The 26,244-nt window shown below is 45.4% G+C and overlaps 1 protein-coding gene across 1 annotated transcript; it reads right to left on the bottom strand.

Moving 5' to 3' along the window:
* Positions 1-5,473: 5,473 nt before the first annotated feature.
* Positions 5,474-25,701, bottom strand: LOC139155816 (tripartite motif-containing protein 46-like). Its single transcript, XM_070731104.1, is given in 10 exon segments — positions 5,474-5,849; positions 8,523-8,820; positions 9,650-9,949; positions 14,020-14,141; positions 15,212-15,465; positions 16,857-16,952; positions 18,737-18,880; positions 23,128-23,474; positions 25,361-25,421; positions 25,423-25,701. Coding segments are annotated over 10 exon segments (2,277 nt in total).
* Between the last annotated feature and the right edge of the window lie 543 nt (positions 25,702-26,244).

The raw sequence follows: 26,244 nt of genomic DNA, 5'->3' as shown, positions 1-26,244 counted from the left end.
CTGCTTCTCCCACCCCCCGGGAGGTTATTCTGCATTTATTAGATTTATTAGATTTACGGTATCGGTGCCGTATTAAAGATTAAAATCAAAAGAACTTGTCCTCCTCAAAGCCAGGAGCTTGCTTGTACGGTAGCGTCTGGAAGCTGAAGTCCACCTAAGTTGGCAGAACTCCAGGTGTTGAAGCTGTTCGCCCATGTTGGCAGCAGGAATTCTGGGAGTTGTAGTCCTCCTAAGTTGGTAGAACTTCAGACGTTGTTCACCTGGATTTGCAGGGGGAATTCTGGGAGCTGAAGTCCACCTAAGTTGGCAGAACTCCAGATGTTGAAGTTGTCCACCTGTGTTGGAAGCAGAAATTCTGGGAACTGAAGTCCACCCGAGTTGGTAGAACTCCAGATGTTGTTCACCTGTATTGGCAGGGGGATTCTAGGAACTGAAATCCACCTGCATTGCTAGAACTCCAGATGTTGAACTTGTCCACCTGTGTTGGCAGCAGAAATTCTGGGAGTTGTGGTCCACCTATGTTGGCAGAACTCCAGATGTTGAAGCTGTTCACCCATCTTGGCAGCAGGAATTCTGGGAGCTGAAGTCCACCTAAGTTGGCAGAACTCCAGATGTTGAAGCTGTCCACCTGTGTTGGCAGCAGAAATTCTGGGAGTTGTGGTCCACCTACGTTGGCAGAACTCCAGATGTTGAACTTGTTCACCCATCTTGGCAGCAGGAATTCTGGGAGCTGAAGTCCACCTAAGTTGGCAGAACTCCAGATGTTGAACTTGTCCACCTGTGTTGGCAGCAGAAATTCTGGGAGCTGAAGTCCACCTAAGTTGGCAGAACTCCAGATGTTGAAGCTGTCCACCTGTGTTGGCAGCAGAAATTCTGGGAGTTGTGGTCCACCTACGTTGGCAGAACTCCAGATGTGGAACTTGTTCATCCATCTTGGCAGCAGGAATTCTGGGAGCTGAAGTCCACCTAAGTTGGCAGAACTCCAGATGTTGAACTTGTCCACCTGTGTTGGCAGCAGAAATTCTGGGAGTTGTGGTCCACCTACGTTGGCAGAACTCCAGATGTTGAACTTGTTCACCCATCTTGGCAGCAGGAATTCTGGGAGCTGAAGTCCACCTAAGTTGGCAGAACTCCAGATGTTGAACTTGTCCACCTGTGTTGGCAGCAGAAATTCTGGGAGTTGTGGTCCACCTACATTGGCAGAACTCCAGATGTTGAACTTGTTCACCCATCTTGGCAGCAGGAATTCTGGGAGCTGAAGTCCACCTACGTTGGCAGAACTCCAGATGTTGAACTTGTCCACCTGTGTTGGCAGCAGAAATTCTGGGAGCTGAAGTCCACCTAAGTTGGCAGAACTCCAGATGTTGAAGCTGTCCACCTGTGTTGGCAGCAGAAATTCTGGGAGTTGTGGTCCACCTACGTTGGCAGAACTCCAGATGTGGAACTTGTTCATCCATCTTGGCAGCAGGAATTCTGGGAGCTGAAGTCCACCTACGTTGGCAGAACTCCAGATGTGGAACTTGTTCACCCATCTTGGCAGGGGGAATTCTGGGAGCTGAAGTCCACCTAAGTTGGCAGAACTCCAGACGTTGAAGCTGTTCACCCGTCTTGGCAGGGGGAATTCTGGGAGTTGTGGTCCACCTAAGTTGGCAGAACTCCAGATGTTGAAGCTGTTCACCCGTCTTGGCAGGAGGAATTCTGGGAGTTGTAGCCCACCTAAGTTGGCAGAACTCCAGACGTTGAACTGATTCACCCATCTTGGCAGGGGGAATTCTGGGAACTAAAAAAGGCTCACCATCACTTGCCCTGGAGGCTTTAATTGTACTTTTAATTGTTGTACTGTATTTTAACTATTTATACCGTTTTTATTCTTGCTGTAGGCCGCCCTGTGTCCCATGGGATTGGGTGGCATATCTATCAATCAATCAATCAATCAATCAATCAATAATCAAATAAATAAAAGCTCAATACTGTAGCTGCACAGCAACAAACAGCTTTAAACCAGAGGTGGAAAGGCAACAGAAGCCTTAATAATCCCAGAAGGAAAATTTATTTTCTTTTTTCTGCTTTTATATTTTATTTCTTCTCACCCCATTAGAATATAAAACCTGCACTCCAATCATCCAAGTTAATTTTCCATGTTTTCCTTTTTTAATTACTCAAATTTCTTCAGAAAAAAAGAAGAGAGAATATTTACTCTGTAGAATCTTAAGGTTGCGGCGCCCCCCACTGGCTCAGACTGGAACGACGCCTCCGTCCATGTCTTTAAAAAAAAAAAAAACTCAACTGATGCCAACGATTAAAACTTTGTTTTATTTATTTTTAAGTTAACAATCTGGCCAAAGAAATGAGGGGGGGGGGGGAAAGAGGGGGGGGGAAGGAAGGAACGTAGCAAGGTTTCTACCCCTCCCTCCAATTCTCTCTTGTCCATCCCGAGATCCATTTTTCAACCTAGGCCTAGACCGTACACAAGGTTCTCTCCTTTGGAAGCAAGATTCTAGTCCTCAGTGTGGACTCAGGAGAGCAAGGAGAGGGAGGCCTAATTTTTAAAAAAAAAAAATTTAAAAAATTAGGGGGCAGAGGGGTGGATGGAGCAACGGAACCCAATTGGGCCGATCCGTTTCTTCGGAGGCAATCCGCGGCGGTTGTCCTGGGCTCGTTGGATTTTCGAACTCGCAACCCTCTGCTTGGATTATGTTGGTTTGCTTGCCAAATAATAAAAATAAAAATAATCTGCTTCAGGACCGGAGAAAAATCGCTTGGGGATCTCCGCCGAGATTCGTGCCAGCCTCCATTAATAATAATAATAATAATAATAATAATAATAATAATAATAATAATAATAATTTATTAGATTTGTATGCCGCCCCTCTCCGCAGACTCCCAGGACAATTACTCCTTTGTTGTTTGTTTTCCCGCAACTACAAAATTCTGCAACAACCTCCACGTATAATCCAACGTGTTGCGAACGCTGGGAAGAACTGAGACCAAATAAAACCCTCCACATTCCGGCATAGAAATACAATAAATGAAAAATAAAAAATAAATAAATGAAACAAAACCAGGGCCCAAGACAGAAGTTTGATGAATTCGGGGAAACGAGTCGAGGAGAGGGGGATATATATATTCTACCAGGCACCATATTTTCACAAAAAACACCTCAACACTTACAAAACAGTCCCATTTTCAGAAACCACCAAACCAAACCACTTCTCCCGTTGCGTCGAACCTTTCAGGCGCGCTGCGCCTGTTGAAACTTCTCTCGGTTCGGCCTGGGAGAGGTCGCCCGACGTCCAATCGCAGGGAGCGATTGGACGCGACAACCGTAATCATAACCGGAATTTCCACCCGTCAAGTGCCATTTTTTTCTTTCTTTTGTTCCCTTTTTTTTTTATGCTGGGTCGTTCGGCCAATCGCAAGCGAATCGGTCGTGGATGTCGGTTATTGGACGCTGAGCCGCGACGGTCAGCGACGGTCCGTAACTCAGGGGAACTGCCACCACCCGTCAGTTCCTGCGGAGGGCAAGGCGCACCAATTGTTAATCGCGGCGTCACGGAATGGGACGGTTGCAAAACTGTACTTTTCCCCCCCTAGCCTTGTCGTTATCCGTGAAAAAGAAGACAGAATTTGTCGCGACCTCTTTTTTTTTTTACATTTTACAACGAGCAACAACAGAGTGGGAAAGCACATTCGTGGGAATCCTTGTTTTTTTTGGGGGGAAGCCAATTTCTCCCTTTTGCACAGGGGTGGTGCGGGGGGGGGGGCGAGAGATCAAACGGATCCCGAGCTAAATCTGAAATTCAGGACGTCAAGCCAGCTTTGGCGCAGAAGAAATCAAGAAGCGATACACAACAAAGACTTGGTTTGTCTTTGTGAGAAGGAACTTTGGGGAAAGAGACTTCAGAAGAAAGAGAGAAAGAAAGAAGGAAGGAAGGAAAGAGGGAGTGGAAAGAGAGAGAAAGAAAGAAAGAAAGAAAGAGAGAAGAAAAAGAAAGAAAGGAAGAAAGAAAAAAGAAAGAGGGAGGGAGGGAAGGAAGAGAGAGAGAGAAATAAAGAGGGAGGGAAGAGAGAAAGAGAAAAAGAAAGAAAGAAGACAGAAAGAAAAAGAAAGAAAGAAAGAGGGAGGGAAAAGAGAGAGAGAGAAAGAATGAAAGAAAGAGGGAAGAGAGAAAGAAAGAGGGAGGGAGCAGGGAAGAGAGAGAATGAGAGAATGAGAGAAAGGGAGAGAAAGAATGAGAGAAAGAGAGAGAAAGAGAGAGAGAGAGAAAGAGAGAAAGAAAGAAAGAAAGGGTAATTTTGATTCCCGGCGAGGGAATTAGGGAGAATTCATGCCGCGTTTTCAGCCGAGAAACGTTGGCTGCGAAGCTTAAAACCCGCTTTGAAACCATTCGGCGATAGCTTCGGGCCAGGGATCGACACTCAGTCGATCCAAGAAAGAAGCAAATTCCCGCAGGGAAGCATTCGTCAATTTTAAAAACACGCTTATCTTCCCAGCTGCTCCTGGTTTGTGAGAGATGGTACAAATTATAGGTAGCGGCATGTCACCCGCCAAAGGGAAAATGGGAGGTTTGCCGAAATTAAGAAACGAGTTACGGAGCGATTCCCAGAAGTGGCGAACTGGGGGAGCGTGACGAGGGACTTTAAAAAGAGAGAGATAGGGAGAGGGAGAGATTAATTGAAAATGATGACTACATCCGAAGCACAGCGGGATTGATTGTACCCTAACGGGTCAAGAGGTCGAAGGGGGGACGGTTTCAAGATGGCGTTTGTAACAATCTTTTAAAAAAATCTTTTCCGACACAAAACGTGGCGGGGGGGGGGAGGCATTAGAAGCCATTTCAAACTCAGCCATGCTCCAAACAAGGGTGTGTGTGTTGGGTTTGCCTTTTCTCAGCTGAGATTCCTGCCCCAGATAAGAGCGAGAGGGGGCGCGTTGAAGAAGATGAGAACAAAACCCGAGAAAAGGACGTTGGATAGTTTTTTAAAAAAAAACGCCCTATGCTGGGCCGCCGTGGGGGGACATTTGTTCTTAGTCGCCCACCACTGGGATCGTCCATGTTTATGTTAATTCCATCACCGTTGGAATTGAGAAAATCTATCTGCTGGAAGTCCATCTATCCCCTAGAGGGCAGCATTGCTCAACATAGGCTCTGTCCTGTTCCTACCGCCGTAACCCTCTACTCTTAGTCGCCCACCACTGGGATCGTCCATGTTCACATTAATTCCATCACCGTCGGAATTTAGAGAGTCTATCTGTTGGAAGTCCATTGATCCCCTAGAGGGCAGCATTGCTCAACGTAGGCTCTGTCCTGCTCCTACCGCCGTAACCCTCTACTCATTCACCCCGTACTTAGAGACAGTTTTCTTTTTTGCAAGCATGGGCTGGAGAACACCCCCATATTGCAGACCCCCAAGGTCGCTTCCGCTGGTTGATCCTCTCCCCGAACACGCTCAGAATCGGCCGATGGCAAATTCAATCTAGCTTCGAGAAGCCGCTGATGGTGACTTTCCGTTCCTGACGGCTGACCACTAGCTCTTGAAGGTGCAGGGCGCCGCCGCCAATGAAGCAGAAGGCCGGGCAGACGGGCCCCGAGCAGTCCACCCCGCACTCCCAAAGGCTGCGGAAGGAGACAGCATCGAAGAACGTTACTTTGCTGTGCTCATAGTCGAGGCAGATGCCGACGCGGGGCGGCAGGGGGACGGTGGAGTTCCCGGGATCCCGAGAACTCAGCGACACCCCGTGAGAGAGGAGAATCTTGCCCATGCCGATGGTCAGGAAGGCGAAAGGGGGCGACGACTCCAACGTGGTATCCTCGGCACCGCTGTCGTGCCCGCTATCTGGATCGTACCTGAGCCAGGGGAAAAAACACGATCACAGGTAGAATACGTTTTTTTCTTTTTCGATATAATTTTTAAAATATTTTTCTCCACCTCAAAAACATACATTCAGAATAAAATTACAATACCTACAAGACGACAAAAAACAAGGAGGTTTTGGATGACCCGATTTTGAATTATATTATCACTCATCTTGTATAGACTGGTTAAGAGAGTGGGTAAAACTGGAAAACAAAAGAATCTTAGCACTAGAAGGGCATGACCTAATGATAGGATGGCATGCATTTTTGTGGAACAACAAGGATAAAGTACATAAATATTTTAGACGACACGTAATTAGAAATTTGTTATACGAGGTATGGATCAAGATTAAAAGAGCTCACTATTCACAAATCCCAAAATGGCTCTCTAGTATGGAGGCAATTATACATCCAAATACTAAAAACGTAAAAAAGATGGTTACGTACGGGCAATTATTAGACGAAAGAGGTGAATTAAAAAATAGAGACCAATTAGAAAAAGACAGCTTAAAAATAGATCGGTGGCCCTATAGCCAAATAAAATCAAGATTTCAAAACAACAAAGTAATGGGTATACAAAGAAGGGACTCTTGAATTGGACAAAATAATATTAGGTCAAGACAAAAAAATTATTTCCAAATTATATAAATATTTATTAAATTATAAAATGGAAGAATATATAGTTAAGGGGAATATACATAACTGGATTAGGAACTTTGGATATAATGTCAACTTGGATAAATGGGATATAATTTGTCAAAGGACTACAAATTAACAAAATCAACAGCGTATGTACCCAAAATTAAAACCACAATGTTGGAAATGTGAGGAAAAAATGGGAACGTATTGTCATGTTTGGTGGACCTGCCCAAAGATTTAAAAACTTTGGACCAAAATACAAGGAGGGTTGTGGGAAATACTCAAAGTCAAAGTAATTAAGAAACCCGAAGCATATTTGTTAGGTATTATAGATCAAAAATTAGAACGAGATAAATATGATTTAATAATACATGTTCTAACTGCGGCCAGAATGGCAATAGCACAGTGCTGGAAACAACCAAAAGTACCGGACGACTCACTCATCCTTAAGAAAATATTTGATTGTGCAGAAGCAGATGCGTTAAACACTAAAATTAAGAAACAAAAAAGACACCGACTATTATAAAATTTGGAAGTATTTTTATGATTGGTTTGCAAAAAGAAAACTAAAATTACAATATAACTAATAATATATCATTCAAATATATCTTTTCTTTTTATTGCTTCGTTTTGGAAATTGCAATGGATCTCATTACTTATATATTTGTAATATATCTATAGAAATAATAATTTTTAAGTTATCAATATTAAATATAAACTTAACATGAGGCGGGAAAAAAATAGTGAATTTATGGACAAATTAATAATAAACCAAGATGAATGACTGAACACCGATTATCTAATGCCAGACGGAAAAAAAACATATATTAATTCCAGGAAATGGAACTACTGTATACCTTATTGATAATAAGTCAAGAAAAAGATTTATTTTTTTTCCTCCTCACAAAGCACAAAATAAATATAAGTTAATATATTGTTATTAAGTATTTGTTGTGATTAGGTTTTCTTTTTCTTTATTTATTTGTTTATTTTTTCTTTTTTTTTCTTCTTTGCTATGCTTTAGTTGTATATGTATATTTGTGTATTGTATTTGTGTATTGTACGGTTTGTTTTTTTCTATTGTATATGTTTTTAATGAAGAAATTTAATAAAAATTATTTTTTTTAAAAAAAAAACATACATTCACAATAAGCCATGTATCATTGATGATTAACAACATGTTTATACAATCACTTTTGTAAAGATTAATTAGACATCTTAAAATCATATCATCTGACGGGACCTAGGGGAAGAGCCTTCTCTGTGGCGGCCCCGGCCCTCTGGAATCAATTCCCCCCCTCCTCGCCTTCCGCAAGATGTTGAAGACCCATTTAGGTCGCCAGGTATGGGGGGAACTAATCCCCCCCTTCTGATTTGTGGCATTTGAGTGTGGTGTATAGCATTGATTGTTTTTAGTAATACAGTAGTACCCCTCTAGATACGAGCTGCTCCACATGCGAGTATTCCAAGTTACGAGCAGAGAGGCAAGCAAAATTTCTGTTCTACATACGAGCTTAAATTCGGGATACGAGCCAAGCGTCCACTAGGTGGCGAAAGAATTCCATTTTTTCCAGTTATCTCCGGGCGAAAAGCCAAATCTAAATGCATTGGTTCGAGATACGAATTGATCGACATACGAGGTCGGCTCTGGCACGAATTAAACTCGTATGTCGAGGTACCACTGTAATGGGCTTTAACCTGTTTTTCTTAATATTAGATTTGTATTGTACTGTATTGTTATTGCTGTTGTGAGCCGCCCTGAGTCCTTGGAGAGGGGCAGCGTACAAATCTAATAAATTATTATCATTATCATTATTATTATTATATTACAAATCATCACTACTGTATTTTTCGGAGTATTTTTCATTGTTAAGTGAGCTTTGCCCCACTTTTCTTCTAGATTAACATTTTCTGCAAACTGGCCATTTAAAGATGGCTGGGGGATTCTGGCCAGTGCAGTCTGCCCGTTTTAAAGTTATAAATTAACTTCATATTCCTTCTCTGCCTCTCCGAATATTTGCTCACCTGGGGCTCGTCACGTCTTGAGGCACCTGGAACCATTCCTGCAGCTTGCTCTCCAGCCCGACGCCCACTTTGACCAGGTAGGAACTTGGATCCACGCGACAGGCCCAATAGCTGCGTCCTTGAGTGACCGCCATGTCGCCGATCACCAGGTCAACCGAGAGGTGGCAGCTGGTCATCAAACGCTCGGCGGCAAACAGCATGGGAAGGCCGGGAACGCTGCGGACCGCTCGCTGGTCCTTGCTAATGGCCAGGCGTTCTCGGTTGAAACCCCACCGGTTGTCCAGAAAGAAGTTCAGCACTTGTGGAGTGGAAAGGAGGATGGGATAAGAAAACGAGGAACAAAAAATTAAACCGGTGTTTCTCAAATAGTGGGGTGATGGCGGGGGGCTTTTTCTTTGCCGTAGGGAGTAGGATGCTCGGGGGGGGGGAAGCATTTTGAAATTCCCTGACATTTCCCTGACATTTCCCTGTAACTTGTGATCTAGTTAAGGCAGTGGTCGTAGATGATGTCATACCAAACGGCTAAGCTATGGAGTGTTATGCCGGGCTTCACGTTACGAGCCCCAATTAAGTCAGAAATGTAAATTCAAACACACACGCTGTTATAAAGTAAACAGAAAAGCCGTTTATCCAAAATAAAGCTGTGCACACACTTTAAACTGAGCAAATTACAGATAACAGTCCTTGAAAGTTGTGAGAACAAAAACAAGGTAAGAGCAGCTGTGGAAGCATCACAGCCAGACTTCTTCTAGTCAGTTCACAAGTTCTTTACTTAGCTGTGAAATATCCCCAAGAAAAACCGGGAACAAAATGCAAACACGACACATCTCCTTCTCCAAACGGATAATCTCCCACACACGCGCTCTCTGGCAATTTATCAGCAGCCCCATTAGCCTAATTGGCCCAGCCACAGGTGTTCTCCCTTATCTCTGACGATACCTGCGCAGTTGGTCCCTTCCAGCCATGAGCCTGCGCATTCTGGCATCTATCCACTGACAAATTTCTTATGTGTCCAATCACACTTGGCCAATAAAGAATTCAATTCTATTCTATTCTAGCAGGGACCATTACAAACAAGTTACAAACAGCATGGAAACGCCCGGGAGGCAAACGAGAGAAAAGTTTACCAGGTGCCGGCGGCGTACGCAAGTAGATATCCTCGCTGTAGTCTCCGAAGCCAGCTTTGTTGTACCCTCGGACACGGAGCACGTAAACGCTATCCGTGTCCACATACTCTACAATGGCGCTGGTGCCTCGGATTTCCTCCCGTCTCTGCCACAGCTTGAGTGCCTTGCCCTTGGGCTCGGCCCGCCGGAACTCCACTGTGTAGTGCCAGGCGGCTGGCGAATGCTGCGGCAGGCGCCAGCAGAGGAAGATCTGGTCGTAGGCATACGTCTGCTGCGTGTCGATCACGGGAGCCTCCGGGGCTGTAACGGGAGGGGAGAGAAGGAAGGGCACAGGCGACGTCAGACAACGGTGGCGCAGCGGAACGGCAGATGGACCGCGGACGACCAGTGAGAGGTCACAAAGGTCGGAAAAGAGACGGGCATGTTCCGCGGAGGGGGAGAGGGATAAGAATCAAGGGGGAACAGGCAAGCTGCTGAGAAGAATCCAGGGGGCACAAGAGAGGCTGAGTGCAAGTCGGGGGGAAATCAGAGGAAGAGGCGGAGGAGGGAAGAGAGAGAGACGGAGAGTGAGAAAAACGAGGGAATGGTGCAAGGATGCGGGAGGAGAGATGCCGAACGTAAAGGAAAGGATTCGGATTTGGGACGCCATCGAAACCAACAAAAATTAAGCTTCTGGCTCCAACACGGTTCCCATAGAGGCCAAAATAACCATAAAATCCCACCGTCTACTGGACTCCCCGGTGGCTACTGTTTTGTCCCAAGTAAACTCATTCCAAAATTACGGGGAGTCCTCTAGTGGTTAGAGGGCAGTAGTGCAGGCTATTTCTGCTGACTGTAGTTTGGCAGTTCGAATCCCACCGGGCTCAAGGTGGACTCAGCCTTCCGAACTTCCGCGTTGGGTCAAATAAGGACCCAGATTTTTGGAGGCAAGAGGCCGACTCTGTAAACCACTTAGAGAGGGCTGTAAAGTACTGTGAAATGGTGTATAAGTTTAAGTGTTATTGCTATCACTATAACAGTTCATAACAGCGCTAAAAACATAGAAACATAGAAGATTGACGGCAGAAAAAGACCTCATGGTCCATTTAGTCTGCCCTTATAATATTTCTTGTATTTTATGGATATTATATGGATATATGTTTATCCCAGGCATGTTTCAATTCAATTCCTATGGATTAACCAACCACATCTGCTGGAAGTTTGTCCCAAGCATCTACTACTCTTTCAGTCAAATCATATTTTCTCACATTGCTTTTGATCTTTCCCCCAACTGACTTCAGATTGTGTCCCCTTGTTCTTGGGTTCACTTTCCTATTAAAAACACTTTCCTCCTGAACCTTATTTAACCCTTTGACATATTTAAAAAGAGTGACTTGGGACTGTTTTCACACTCACAATTGTTGCGGTCAGCAAATATATATATATATATATGTCATAGAAGTGAAGTCCATCTCATCCCATTTTGTAAATGTTTAAGTATATCTTCTCATGGGACAGCACTGAAGAAATGACACTTGGCCACAATGTAAAGTAGTGAGTATACAGCTAGTATAACAGTGTAAATATGCAGTCCCGTCAAAATTACGCAACACACAGCCATTCATGTCTAAACTGCTGGCAACAAAAGTAAATAAAGGCTTCGGGATGCCCACTGTACAGAAGGATAAGAGGCTCTGTTGGAACTACGGGTCCCATAACGCACCCCCAGCATGGCCCTGCTGGTGGGGAGGATGATGGGTGCGGGCGGCCTACGCTTATAAAGAACATGTTAATATTAAATGTTAATTTAATTTAATTTAATTAATTTAATTTGGCAACAGGACATCAAAGCAAGAAAGACATGGGTTGTTGTTGGGTTTTTTTTTTGTGCCAGCCACTTGTTTAATGCCCACTCTCTGATACTCCATTCCATCTCTCTCGATCGTATCTAACCTAGCTTTTGCCTTCTTTTGGGGACTCCGCAACCAGGTTTCCCCTGCCCAGAAGACCACTGGAGGTTTTTAAGAAGAGACTTATCTGAAATGGTATAGGTCAGGGGTAGGCAAAGTTGGCTCTTCTATGACTTGTGGACTTCAATTCCCAGAATCCCTGAGCCAATCATGCTAGCTCAGGAATTCTGGGAGTTGAAGTCCACATGTCGTAGAAGAGCCAACTTCGCCTAACCCTGGTATAGGTTATCTTGCCTGAATACAGGGGTAGACTAAAAGACCTCCATGGTCCCTTCCAGCACTATTCTACTCTAAAACCTCTTAAGTAATCCATTGGTCTCCTCCATAACCACACCTTCCCTTTATGAACCCAATTCCTACCCAGGTTCAGTCTACCCCATCCAGGATAACCAAAATTGCGATCAAAATAAACCATGGTTGGCTTGTTTTGCAAAAAAACGAGAGAGAGAGGCCTTTGAAGGGAACGGTGGGGAACCATGGCGGGTAGGAAAAGTCGCTAGAAACCCTCTCGATCGCAAAACTCTCCGCGCAAATAAGCATTCCAGCGTTCTAAGCCCTCCCGGAGGCTCTTTTGGCCTTCACGAGGGCTAGAACCTTTATTTGCATCAGGGTTTGAAATAACAAGAGCGGAAGGTGCCCCCTCCCCCAAAAAAAGAGGTCTGTGAGGAGGGTGGGGGAGAAGGTAGGGATGGATGGATGCAAAGGAAGGGCGGAGGAGTAGAAAGAGGAAGGGAGGAAGGATCGGGGAGGGGGCGGGATCGTTGGAGCGGGGCGTGACTTGCCTCAGTTTTAACTGCGGTGATGTCTCAGCAGCAGACCCAGCCTACAAACAAAGAGAGGTAAAAGCAGAGGGGTCAACAGCTACACACCTGGCAGGGGTAGGTGGGCTTCGACCCGGCGGGAAACCAGAATTCACACTCGGGAGCAAAAATAACCAGGATTTCCCGCTGTCTAACGGACACCGCGGTTGTAGCTGTTGGCTTCGCCCTAAATGGATCCGTTCCAAAAACTAAAGGCAGCGCTTTCCGACCCGTCTAGTGACCGTTGGAAAGTTACGACGGCCCCGGGGAAAAATAGCGCAGGCCAGGGATCAAAATTCAGGCAACTGGCGACGAATCCCGTATTTAGGCCGGGGCGCAGCGTCCGTGGGTCGTGTGATCCCCTTTGGCAGCTCAAGGGGGCGACCAAGCACAGGTGAGAGAATTGGGCCGCGGAGTGTCTCGAATGTGGGTTTGGCTGTGGATTATGGATCGCGGCCGGGCCAGGGAGAAAGGGGGGAGGTGGGCTGGGGTGAAAGGGGACCCTGAGGATTAAAACAATACGAGTGATAGGAATGAAGGCACCGAAAAATATTTCAGGTAGTCTCGCCTGCAGGTGAGGGACAGGTAGGAGGAGGAGGAAGTAGGGGCCAAGGTGGACTCACCACCACGCCGACGGTTCCAAATTTCACTGTCTTTCCGCTCTTCCACAGGCCATGCAACATACACACACATACAACACAAAAAAAACAAGACAGTACATGCCCCGAGAGGCTCACGATACAGGAATGGGAACTCGGGTTGCTAGAAACTATCTGAGATACCTGTATTAAGATCTTTTTGATCTACGTCATTGATTCCCAACCTTGGCAACTTTTAGAGGGGTGGACTTCAACTCCCAGAATCGCCCAGTCAACCTACTCTAAAATGAGTGGACTTCAACTCCCAGAATCCCCCAGCCATCCTGCTTTAAGAGGGGTGGATTTCAACTCCCAGAATCCCCCAGTCAACCTACTCTAAAATGAGTGGACTTCCAACTCCCAGAATCCCCCAGTCAACCTACTCTAAAATGAGTGGACTTCAACTCCCAGAATCCCCCAGCCAGCATCCTTTAAGATAGCTGGACTTCAACTCCCAGAATCCCCCAGCCAGCATCCTTTAAGATAGCTGGACTTCAACTCCCAGAATCCCCCAGCCAGCATTCTTTAAGATTGCTGGACTTCAACTCCCAGAATCCCCCATCAGAAAAGGGATATGTATGAACTTCGACATGGCTGCCTGGTTGGGGAATTCTGGGTGTCCATACACCTTAGAATTGCCAAGGCTGAGAATCATTTATCTACATAGCTACTTACAACCCTGTGCAAAGCACTCCGAAACTATATTGGTAACAAATAGCACACTTGATAGTTACAGGTCATCCTCGTTTAGCGACCACAGGGCAGTCACTAAGCGGAACATCGCCTGTGCTATTGATCGTCTTTCGGTTTTACTTTGCGTTACAAGACCTGCGAAAGGTCTTCCCATGTGAAAACCCGGTTGCAAAGTTACTTTCTCGTTACGTCGCTGCGAGTGGTTGCTAAACGAGGCAGTCGCTAAACAAGGACTTGAGGAGGAGGGCCGCGGTTTTTAAGGAACGGCACAAGATGCGCTTTTTACGCACCTTTAATAAAAATGAGGTCCGTAAGCAACTTCACTTCTCGGCTGACGTCCACCTGGAATTGGCTGAAGGAGGCGCTGGCCGCCGGCCGGAACGTCTGGAGGGAATCGGTCGCTCTCAGGATCCTGCCGTAAAGACGGAGCAGCCATAAAGACGAAAGCAGAAAGATCAGGAAAAATAAATCAAGAATCGGGGACGGAATCGTCTCTGAATACCGATGAACAACCGCTTACGGGACTGTGAGAGATATACACCTACATTCCTACTGTACAGGCAATTCTCGACTTATGATGGACTTCGGCTCCGAAATTTCCACTATTAAGCCATGACGGTCCTAAGTCGAGTCTGACCTGATTTGATCTTTTTTTACTGCTGTCAAAAATAGTCATCAAAATCAAGTTCTGACGCGACTTACGAGCCGCCGTGACTGACAGTGGGATCATACGGTTGTTAAGTGAATCAGATGGTCGTGAGGTGAATCCAGCCCGCAAAATGACTTACCGCAATCAGCAACAGTGGGATCATACAGTTGTTAAACGAACCAATCAATTGTGAGGTGAATCCAGCCCACAAAAGTACTTACCTCAATCACCGACAATGACATCGTAAGGTTATTAAGCGAATCAGATGGTCGTGAGGTGAATCCAGCCCGCAAAATGACTTACCGCAATCAGCAACAGTGGGATCATACAGTTGTTAAACGAACCAATCAATTGTGAGGTGAATCCAGCCCACAAAATTACTTACCTCAATCACCGACAATGGCATCGTAAGGTTGTTAAGAGAATCAGATGATCGTGAGGTGAATTTAGCCCGCAAAATGATTTACCTCAATCACCGGAATTGTTATAATAAGATTGTGAAGCAAATCAGACGGTCGTGAGGTGAATCCAGCCCGCAAAATGACTTACCTCAATCACCGGAATTGTTATAATAAGATTGTGAAGCAAATCAGACGGTCGTGAGGTAAATCCAGCCCACAAAATGACTTACCTCAATCACCGACAATGGCATCGTGAGGGTGTTAAGTGAATCAGACGGTCGTGAGGTGAATCCAGCCCGTCAAATGACTTACCGCAATCACCGACAGTGCGATCGTACGGTTGTTAAGCGAATCAGATGGTCATTAAGGGATGACTCAAAGGGATTTTTTATTTTGGTGCGTTTTTGCTGGGTTTTGGGGGGCAAAACGCACCTGTGGTGAAGTTGCCTGGCGGCTTGGACAAAACAGGGCTGGTCCGTTTCCTTCAAGACTTCCTGCGAGTAGCCCACCATTCCAGAATTTTCCATCATGGCCTGATGTTCCTGCAGCTGGGCTTGAAGGCGACGGACGCGGTCTTGGCGACAATCTTCGATGGCGTTAAGCAGAGCGGATCGCTTCTCCTCCATCAGGCTGCTCAAATTGTTCATCAGCCTTATGATCTCCTCCTTGGCTTGGGTGCCGTTCACCTGCGGAGATATTTGACAATTTGACAAACACGGCGGAGGGCCCACAATGGAGGAACTCCCCCGTTTCCTTCCTCGCCTCTGGAATTTTACCCGTCAAAAAATTACTACATTGGATAAACAAACACAGCAGAAAGGGATTCAGTCTTTCTGTGCCAGCTCAGGAAGCTCAAACTGCCCAAGGAGCTGCTGATACAGTTCTACAGAGGAATCATTGAGTCTGTCATCTGCACCTCTGCAACTGTCTGGTTTGGTGCTGCAACCCACCAAGATGGACAGAAGACTTCAGAGGATAATCAGAACTGCAGAAAAAAACAATTGCTGCCCACCTGCCTTCCATTGAGGACCTGTATACTGCAAAAAGAGGGCGGGGAAAATATTTACTGACCCCTCACATCCTGGACACAAATTGTTTCAACTCCTACCCTCCAAACGTCGCTACAGAGCACTGCACACCAAGACAACTAGACACAAGAACAGTTTTTTTTCCGAACGCCATCACTCTGCTAAACAAATAATTCCCTCAACACTGTCAGATGGAAGAAGAGGAGGAAGAGAGGGAGGAAGAGGAGAAGAGGAGGAAGAGAGGAGCGAAGAGTAAGAAGACGTCGCTATGTTTTTTCCCCCGAACACCATCACTCTGCTAAACAAATAATTCCCTCAACACTGTCAGATGGAAGAAGAGGAGGAAGAGAGGGAGGAAGAGGAGAAGAGGAGGAAGAGAGGAGCGAAGAGTAAGAAGACGTCGCTATGTTTTTTCCCCCGAACGCCATCACTCTACTAAACAAATAATTCCCTCAACACTGTCAGACGTTCTACTAAATCTGCACTTCTATTTCTACTAGTTTTTCTCATCATTCCTTTCACCCATTTCCTCCCACTTAGGACTGTATGACTGTCACTTGTTGCTTATATCCTAAGATTTTTATTAATATTGCTTCTTCATTGCTTATTTGACCCCTATGACAATCATTAAGTGTTCTCCCACATGATTCTTGACAAATGTATATTTTATTTTATGTACACTGAGAGCATCTGCACCAAGACAAATTCCTTGTGTGTCCAATCACACTTGGCCAATAAAGAATTCTATTCTATTCTATTCTATTCTTGACAAATGTATCTTTTATTTTATGTACCCTGAGAGCATCTGCACCAAAGACAAATTCCTTGTGTGTCCAATCACACTTGGCCAATAAAGAATTCTATTCTATTCTATTCTATTCCATTCCTGACAAATGTCTCTTTTTCTTTTATGCACCCTGAGAGCATCTGCACCAAAGACAAATTCCTTGTGTGTCCAATCACACTTGGCCAATAAAAATTCTATTCTATTCTATTCAAGGCCAACAAAATAATTTTAATCTGATGGGACTTACGAAAAGCGACGTTACCTCTGTGAGTCGAAGAGTCTCCTCTAACTCGTTGATTTGACCCTGCACTGTGTCTTGGCTGCTCAGGATATAAGCGAGGCTTTTCGTCAATTTTTCCTGCGAGCGAGGAAAAAAAGAAAGAAAACCAGTGAAGCGACTGGGGTGGAGGGTCTGATCCTACAGACCCCTGATTTCTTTTTTGGGAGGGGTATTATTTTTTTTATTTTCTTTCTCCAACATGAAATAAATAGGAGGAAGGTGTTTATTAAGGCTTCTGTTGCCTTTCCAAGCTGTTTGTTGCTGTGCAGCTATTGGGCTATATTTATTTGATTGATTGATTGATGATTGATTGATTGATTGATTGATTGATTGATAGGCCACCCAATCCCATGGGACACAGGGCGGCTTACAACAAGAATAAAAACGGTATAAATAGTTAAAATACAACAATTAAAAGTACAATTGTCCCTCCAGGGCAAGTGATGGTGAGCCTTTTTCAGTTCTCAGAATTCCCCCTGCCAAGATGGGTGAATAAGTTATAAACAGGAGTCCTGTTCCCGTAATTTGTTTTATTTTATTTTATTTATTGGATTTGTATGCCGCCCCTCTCCGTGGACTCGGGGCGGCTAACAACAGTGATAAAAACAGAATGTGAAAATCCAATACTAAGGCAGCTAAAAACCCTTGTAATAAAACCAATCATACATACAAACATACCATGCGTAAATTGTAGAAGCCTAGGGGGAAAGATTATCTTAGTTCCCCCATGCCTGACGACAAAGGTGGGTCTTAAGGAGCTTGTGAAAGGCAAGGAGGGTGGGGGCTGTTCTAATCTCTGGGGGGAGTTGGTTCCAGTGGGCCAGGGCCGCCACAGAGAAGGCTCTTCCCCTGGGCCCCGCCAACCGACATTGTTTAGTTGACGGGACCCGGAGAAGGCCCACTCTGTGGGACCTAATCGGTCGTTGGGATTTGTGCGGTAGAAGGCGGTCTCGGAGATATTCTGGTCCAGTGCCATGAAGGGCTTTATAGGACATAACCAACACTTTGAATTGTGACCGGAAACTGATCGGCAACCAATGCAGACTGCGGAGTGTTGGTGTAACATGGGCATATTTGGGAAAGCCCATGATTGCTCTCGCGGCTGCATTCTGCACGATCTGAAGTTTCCGAACACTTTTCAAAGGTAGCCCCATGTGGAGAGTGTTACAGTAGTCGAACCTCGAGGTGATGAGGGCATGAGTGACTGTGAGCAGTGACTCCCAGTCCAGATAGGGCCGCAACTGGTGCACCAGGCGAACCTGGGCAAACGCCCCCCTCGCCACAGCTGAAAGATGGTTCTCTAATGTGAGCTGTAGATCGAGGAGGACGCCCAAGTCGCGCACCCTCTCCGAGGGGGTCAATAATTCCCCCACCCCTGGGTTATGGACGGACAGATGGAATTGTCCTTGGGAGGCAGAACCCACAGCCACTCCGTCTTATCCGGGTTGAGTTTGAGTCTGTTGACACCCATCCAGACCCCAACAGCCTCCAGACACCGGCACATCACTTCCACCGCTTCGTTGACTGGACATGGGGTGGAGATGTACAGCTGGGTATCATCTGCATACTTCTTTTTTTGGAGGGATATTACTTTTTTATTTTATTTTTTCTCCAACATGAAATAAATAGGAGGAAGATGTTTCCGGTTCCAGTTTTGCGGCACGGAAAAAACCAGGAGTCCTGTTCCCATAATCCACTCCGGGTCCCAAAGACCATCCTGAGTGGTGTTTGAACCCTGAGCATCTTTCCTTCCTTAAAGTCGTCGACAAAAAGGTGGTTTTCTTTTTTTTAAATTTTTTTAATCGTGTTTCTATTTGGTGGCTGGTTTAACTTCCAACGGGGAGATTCTACGAAATTGTCACCTTGAGAGCTTGGTAGGCGCTGAGCACGGGCGAGATTTTGTGATTCGCGTGCGTGCGACGGACCCGGCACAACTGGCACACCAAACGCTGGCAGGTTTTGCAGTAATGGGTGACTTCTTCGCGGTGTTCGGGACATTGCAAACCCTGTAAAAGGAGACAAACCGAAGCCGAGGCTGGAACGCTTCACACATGCAGGTGAAAATCAGTTAGAAGGCTGGTCAAAAAGTTATTTCTACGGCCCGTCCTCGCGTTTGTGACCTTGGTTAAGGAATGTAAAGCAGAAGGAAGATCGTCAGTTTTTTTGGTTTCACGTCGCTAAGTGTGGCCTCTAAACGCGGACAATAGTTTGGAGTTCTTGAATTAAAGGAAGGTCCTTTAAACTTTAAACTAAAGGCCCTTCCTGTTGTCAATGCAGAGGGTTTATTTACTTTTTCAGCAGATATATTCTTCATTGTGTTCAGAGGCAGATATTTCTCTCTCTGGGCGCAATGAGAATATTATCTGCTGAAGAAAACTCCGCACTGGCGATAGGGACGGCAATAGGCCAGTAAAACACTCAGCTCCATTCAGTTAGAAACATAGAAGTCTGACGGCAGAAAAAGACCTCATGGTCCATCTAGTCTGCCCTTATACTATTTTCTGTATTTTATCTTAGGATGGATATATGTTTATCCCAGGCATGTTTAAATTCAGTGACTGTGGATTTATCTACCACGTCTGCTGGAAGTTTGTTCCAAGGATCTACTACTCTTTCAGTAAAATAATATTTTCTCACGTTGCTTTTGATCTTTCCCCCAACTAACTTCAGATTGTGCCCCCTTGTTCTTGTGTTCACTTTCCTATTAAAAACACTTCCCTCCTGGACCTTATTTAGCCCTTTAATATATTTAAATGTTTCGATCATGTCCCCCCTTTTCCTTCTGTCCTCCAGACTATACAGATGGAGTTCATTGAGTCTTTCCTGATACGTTTTATGCTTAAGACCTTCCACCATTCTTGTAGCCCGTCTTTGGACCCGTTCAATTTTGTCAATATCTTTTTGTAGGTGAGGTCTCCAGAACTGAACACAGTATTCCAAATGTGGTCTCACCAGCATTCTATATAGCGGGATCATAATCTCCCTCTTCCTGCTTGTTATACCTCTAGCTATGCAGCCAAGCATCCTACTTGCTTTCCCTACCGCCTGACTGCACTGTTCACCCATTTTGAGACTGTGAGAAATCACTACCCCTAAATCCTTTTCTTTTGAAGTATTTGCCAACACTGAACTGCCAATACAATACTCAGATTGAGGATTCCTTTTCCCCAAGTGCATTATTTTACATTTGGAAACATTAAACTGCAGTTTCCATTGCTTAGACCATTTATCTAGTAAAGCTAAATCATTTACCATATTACAGACGCCTCCAGGAATATCAACCCTATTGCACACTTTAGAGTCATCGGCAAATAGGCAAACCTTCCCTACCAAACCTTCCCCTATGTCACTCACAAATATATTAAAAAGAATAGGACCCAGAACAGACCCTTGTGCCCATCCCGCAAGGGATTGTGGGATCATTAAAAGAAGATGAACTAAAAGGTAGGATGAAAACCTTAAGAAATATAATATATTTATAAAATATAAATTTCCAAATGTAAAATAATGCACTTGGGGAAAAGGAATCCTCAATCTGAGTATTGTATTGGCAGTTCAGTGTTGGCAAATACTTCAAAAGAAAAGGATTTAGGGGTAGTGATTTCTGACAGTCTCAAAATGGGTGAACAGTGCAGTCAGGCGGTAGGGAAAGCAAGTAGGATGCTTGGCTGCATAGCTAGAGGTATAACAAGCAGGAAGAGGGAGATTATGATCCCACTATATAGAATGCTGGTGAGACCACATTTGGAATACTGTGTTCAGTTCTGGAGACCTCACCTACAAAAAGATATTGACAAAATTGAACGGGTCCAAAGACGGGCTACAAGAATGGTGGAAGGTCTTAAGCATAAAACGTATCAGGAAAGACTCAATGAACTCCATCTGTATAGTCTGGAGGACAGAAGGAAAAGGGGGGACATGATCGAAACATTTAAATATATTAAAGGGCTAAATAAGGTCCAGGAGGGAAGTGTTTTTAATAGGAAAGTGAACACAAGAACAAGGGGGCACAATCTGAAGTTAGTTGGGGGAAAGATCAAAAGCAACGTGAGAAAATATTATTTTACTGAAAGAGTAGTAGATCCTTGGAACAAACTTCCAGCAGACGTGGTAGATAAATCCACAGTCACTGAATTTAAACATGCCTGGGATAAACATATATCCATCCTAAGATAAAATACAGAAAATAGTATAAGGGCAGACTAGATGGACCATGAGGTCTTTTTCTGCCGTCAGACTTCTATGTTTCTATGTTTCTATGTTTCTAAATATAATATAAATATATTCAATTTTTAAATTTCCTATACATTATATTTTTTATTCTATTTTGTCCCTAAGTCTGCAGAGAAGGGGAGCACAGAAATCTAATAAATAAATAAATATAATAAAATAAATAAACCTGAATGTGTTTTTCAAATATAAGAAATGAAAACATGACTTGTTTTCCTTCGAAACTAAGAAATAAAAATAGATATAGATGCAGAACTAGACAAATTGACTATTGAAGGGGGGAAAAAACCTGGAATGTTGTATGAGTGGCTTGAAAGAAGGAAATAATATAATATATTAAACATTAGCACTGATATTAATACTAGGATAGTAAGGACAATTGAACAAAATACTGTATTATATCAATATTTAGGAATATACATACCACATAGGTGCTAAAATTGATGTTCCTTAGAGATATAAAAGCTATAACGATAGTAGAGATAGATAGAATAGTAAATTTGCATAAAATAAGAGTTGATATACAAGGGTTGCCCAGAAAATAATGCACTTTTTTTTTCTCAGCCGATAGTAATGGTACGAATGCAAAACTTTAGATATACATTATTTGAATTGTCAGGAGTGTGTGTGTAAATTTTGTGTCTCTTCAGACAGATAGCGTAGATGCTTCAAAATGGCGTTTGTAAGTGATGTATGTTACAAACAGAGTGTCTCGTTGTTGAATTTCTCACTGCGGAGAACGAAACTGTTGGGAACCTTCACAAACGTTTGTGAACAGTTTGTGGAGACTCTGCAGTCGACAGAAGTACGGTTAGTCGCGGAAGACATTCTGAAGATGACGAAATGGCTTTGTGACCAGAACAAGGAGTGGTACCGACAGGGCATACAAGCCCTTGTGTCTTGCTGGAGGAAGGCCACAGAACGGGACGGAGATTACGTGGAAAAATAGGGAGAGTGTAGAAGAAACCTCATTCTTTCTTGTGTGTAAGTTTCATTGTGTTCCAATAAATAATTGTCGAAGAAAAAGAATGTGGTGCATTACTTTCTGGGCGACCCTCGTATGTATCATAAAAGATATTAACGCAGAGGTCTCAAACCCCGGGGGCCACTTTAAGACTTGTGGACTTCAACCCCCAGAATTCCTCAGCCAGCTTTGCTGAGGTGAGGTTTTGAGCTTTGCTGGCTGAGGAATTCTGGGAGTTGAAGTCCACAAGTCTTAAAGTAGCCCCAGTTTGAGACGCCTGTATTAATGTATGTATATATGTTTTGTTTGTAGTTTTTGGGTTTGGGATTTTTTTTTGGTATACATGCTTGTATTTTTCTTTTCTGTATTCTTTTTAAAAGTTTATATAACAATATTTTTTTAAAAAAAAGATAAAGATACAGTGATCCCTCCATTATCGCGAGGGTTCCGTTCCAGGACCCCTCGCGATAATCGATTTTTTGCGATGTAGGGTTCCGGAAGTAAAAACACCATCTGCACATGCGCGCCCTTTTTTTTCATGGCCGCGCATGCGCAGATGGTGGGGTTTGCGTGTGGGCGGCGGGGAAGACCCAGGGCGCAGCAGCAGCGAGGAGCCGAAGATCGGGGATTCCCAGCCGCCCACGCAAAGGGGAAACCCCGATCTTCGGCTCCTCACTGCTGCTGCGCTACCGAGCAGATCAGCTGCTGGGTGACCGAAGGAACCTTCCCTGGGTCTTCCCCGCCGCCTTGGCTCCTCGCTGATGCCCGCCCGTTTGCCGCTCGCCCGTTCACCCGCCCGCCCGCCGTTTGCCGCTCGCCCGTTCACCCGCCCACCCGCTGTTTGCCGCTCGCCCGTTCGCCCGCCCGCTCGAGAGCAAGAGGAAGGAAGAGAGTGACGTCATCGTGGGAAAAATCGCGATATAGCGTTTCGCGAACATCGAGGGATCACTGTAGACACATAAAACAGGACTGCAAGGGAGCTTGGAGGTCGTCTAGACTTCAGCGAAGGAATGAAGGGGGTCCGTTTCGAGCCCTACGAAGGCGAGAGGGGAGCCTTACCTTTGGACGGAACGTCAGCGTCGGAGCGACCGGCTCGTGCTGCGCTTTCTGCGTGCCCCACGGGTGGTAAAGCTTGAAGCACTCGTTGCAAAAGCTGGATCGGCACTCGGTGCAGCCCTTGGTGGCTTCCTGCTGCGGCGGCTTGCAGACCTGGCACATGATGGCCGCGTTGACGTTGATGGTGTGGCGGTAACGCTCCACCACCCGTTCCAGCGTCAGGTTCCGGAAGAGGCTGCTCAGACCTCGCTCGCCCAGGTCCACGTCTCGCTGGCAAAGCGGGCACGGGAAGAGAATGCTTTGGGGGTGCAAGACGCCGCCCCGTTTCCGTCCGGGATAGGTGCCGAAACTAGTTTGAAATGGAAAAGGCGGGATACTATTATTACAAAGGAGAAACACGAGTAGTGCAGCGGCCGCATCTTGCCTCACTCAGGTAAAGTCCATATTACGCCAACTCTCCACGAGCTGCGTTGGCTACCAGTCGGTCTCTGGACGCAATTCAAGGCGTTGGTTATTACCTTTAAAGCCCTACGCGGCTTGGGACCAGACTATTTATGGGACCGCTTGATTACCTCCCACAGATTCGGCCTTCTCCGGGCCCCGTCCACCAAACAATGTCGGTTGGTGGGGAGGCAGGGGAGGGCCTTCTTGGTGGTAGCTCTGAAGCTCTGGAACTACCTGCCTCTGGAGATCCACCTTATCCCCACCTTTGCTGGCCTTCTGACCATGAATATTGGTTTTCGTGGGCTATTATTATGCTTTATATTTTTACTGCTGTTGATATTGCAACCCGTTCTTACACTGCTTTTTAATTGTTGTTACTATTGTGAGCCGCCCTGAGTCTCCTTGAGAAGGAAGGAAGGAAGGAAGGAAGGAAGGAAGAACACAGTTGGAAGGTCTTCTTGTCCAACCAGGAAGGAAGGAAGGAAGGAAGGAAGGAAGGAAGGAAGGAAGGAAGGAAGGAAGGAAGAACACAGTTGGAAGGTCTTCTTGTCCAACCAGGAAGGAAGAAAAGAAGGAAGGAAGGAAGGAAGGGAGAACACAGTTGGAAGGTCTTCTTGTCCAACCAGGAAGGAAGGAAGGAAGGAAGGAAGGAAGGCAGGAAGGAAGGAAGGAAGGAAGAACACAGTTGGAAGGTCTTCTTGTCCAACCAGGAAGGAAGGAAGGAAGGAAGGAAGGAAGAACACAGTTGGAAGGTCTTCTTGTCCAACCAGGAAGGAAGAAAAGAAGGAAGGAAGGAAGGGAGAACACAGTTGGAAGGTCTTCTTGTCCAACCAGGAAGGAAGAAAAGAAGGAAGGAAGGAAGGAAGGAATAAATAATATCCATTTTTACTAAATAAATAAATTTTACTAAATAAATCAGGAGGCTGTGTGTATAACCTGATATTTCTCTCTCGGGGCACAATGAGAATATTATCTGCCGAACAAAACTCCATAGTGGCAACAGGGACGGCATCTGGCCAGTAAAAAACACTCGCCTCCGTTCAGTTGCCCAGACACCACTCCGCAAGGGGGGCGTTAAAAGACAATGATGATTGCAAAGGTGAAATCTGTAAAGATCAATTCAGATCTTTCTCTACACAATCACTTTTGCCCTTTCTGGATTCCTGTCCAAATGTGGATTCGGTGCCCTCGAGATGGTGTCGACTAAACACTCCGGCCACCGTATACAAGCAGTCCTCGACTTACGACATTTCGTTTAGTGACGGTTCGAAGTTATAACAGAGAGTTCCCAGAGGAAGAGAAATATCTGCCTCCACCTAGGATCCTTGTGATCACGGGATCAAAATTCGGACACTCACCCCCACCCCTATTTACGACGAGATCGAATCATCCCGCGTGCGCACATCGTCCGCGATGACATCTGGGTGGGTAGGTGGCCCCTACCACCGCCACCCGCTACCAATTCATCCAACCGATGCAAACCGGTAGCGTGGTCCTGTTTTGCGACCGTCTGACCCAGGAAAGTCGGCGGGGAAGCCCGATTCACTTCACAACTGAGTTCCCGACTTAACAACGGCAGGGATCCACTTCACCGGTTGTAAAATGGAGCAGAAAACTCACTTAACAACCCTCTTACTTAGCACGCCTCTGGGATCCCTTGTAAAATGGAGCAGAAAACTCACTTAACAACCCTCTTACTTAGCACGCCCTCTGGGATCCCATCGTGGTCGTTAAGTCAAGGACCGCCTGCATTTTTCAAAGACCCAACAGCCAGGGAGTCAAAAAAAGTTACCCGATTTCAGTAGCCGGTCCAAGCGCTCTGGTTTCGGCACGATCCGGCGCCCTAAACGAGGGACTCCGCGTGGCCGGTGTGGACGCGGGGGAGGTTGGCTCCGAATTTGGTTCTGGGCAGATGTAACCCTGCTGGAGGAGGACCTCGGTGGCGCAGATGTGACAGACATTATGCAGGCACGGCAAAACCAGAGGCTGCTTGTACATTTCTTTGCAGACAGGACACAGCAGTTCTCTCTCCATATTTTTTATGCTCGTCTGCAAAAAAGAAAGAGAGAAAGAAGAAAGAAAAAGGGAGGGAGGGGAGGCCAAGTTGGAAGGAAGAAGGGGAAAAAGTGTCATTTCTGCAAATTAATTCTTCTGTATAGCCACTGCGAGATTGGATCAGCTGTTGGCGGTCTTTGTAAAATGTAATTTATTTGTAAGTCCTCCTAAGTGGCTTCCAGGCCTAAGGCAGGGCTAGAACTCCCAGTCTCCTGGTGATTGGTTCACAAAAAATGTCTCTCATGCCTAAGGTGGGACTAGAACTCTCAGTGTCCTGGGTGATTGGTTCACAAAAATGTCTCTCATGCCTAAGGTGGGGACTAGAACTCTCAGTGTCCTGGTGATTGGTTCACAAAAATGTCTCTCATGCCTAAGGTGGGACTAGAACTCTCAGTCTCCTAGTTATTGGTTCACAAAAATGACTTTCATGCCTAAGGCGGGACTGGAACTGCCAGTTTCATGGTGATTGCTTCACCAAAATGACTTTCACTGCCTAAGTGCTGGGACTTAGAAGTCCCAGTCTCCTGGTGATTGGTCCAAAGTCCACCTAAAATGGCTTCCATGTCTAAGGCAGGACTAGAACTCCCCAGTCTCCCACTTTCTAGCCCCCTCAGGTACTTC

The sequence above is a fragment of the Erythrolamprus reginae genome, unplaced genomic scaffold, assembly GCF_031021105.1.
Source record: "Erythrolamprus reginae isolate rEryReg1 unplaced genomic scaffold, rEryReg1.hap1 H_67, whole genome shotgun sequence".
In the NCBI taxonomy this organism is placed as follows: domain Eukaryota; kingdom Metazoa; phylum Chordata; class Lepidosauria; order Squamata; family Dipsadidae; genus Erythrolamprus; species Erythrolamprus reginae.
Note: the sequence above shows the minus strand (reverse complement) of the source record. Positions and strands in the feature narration are given on the sequence as shown.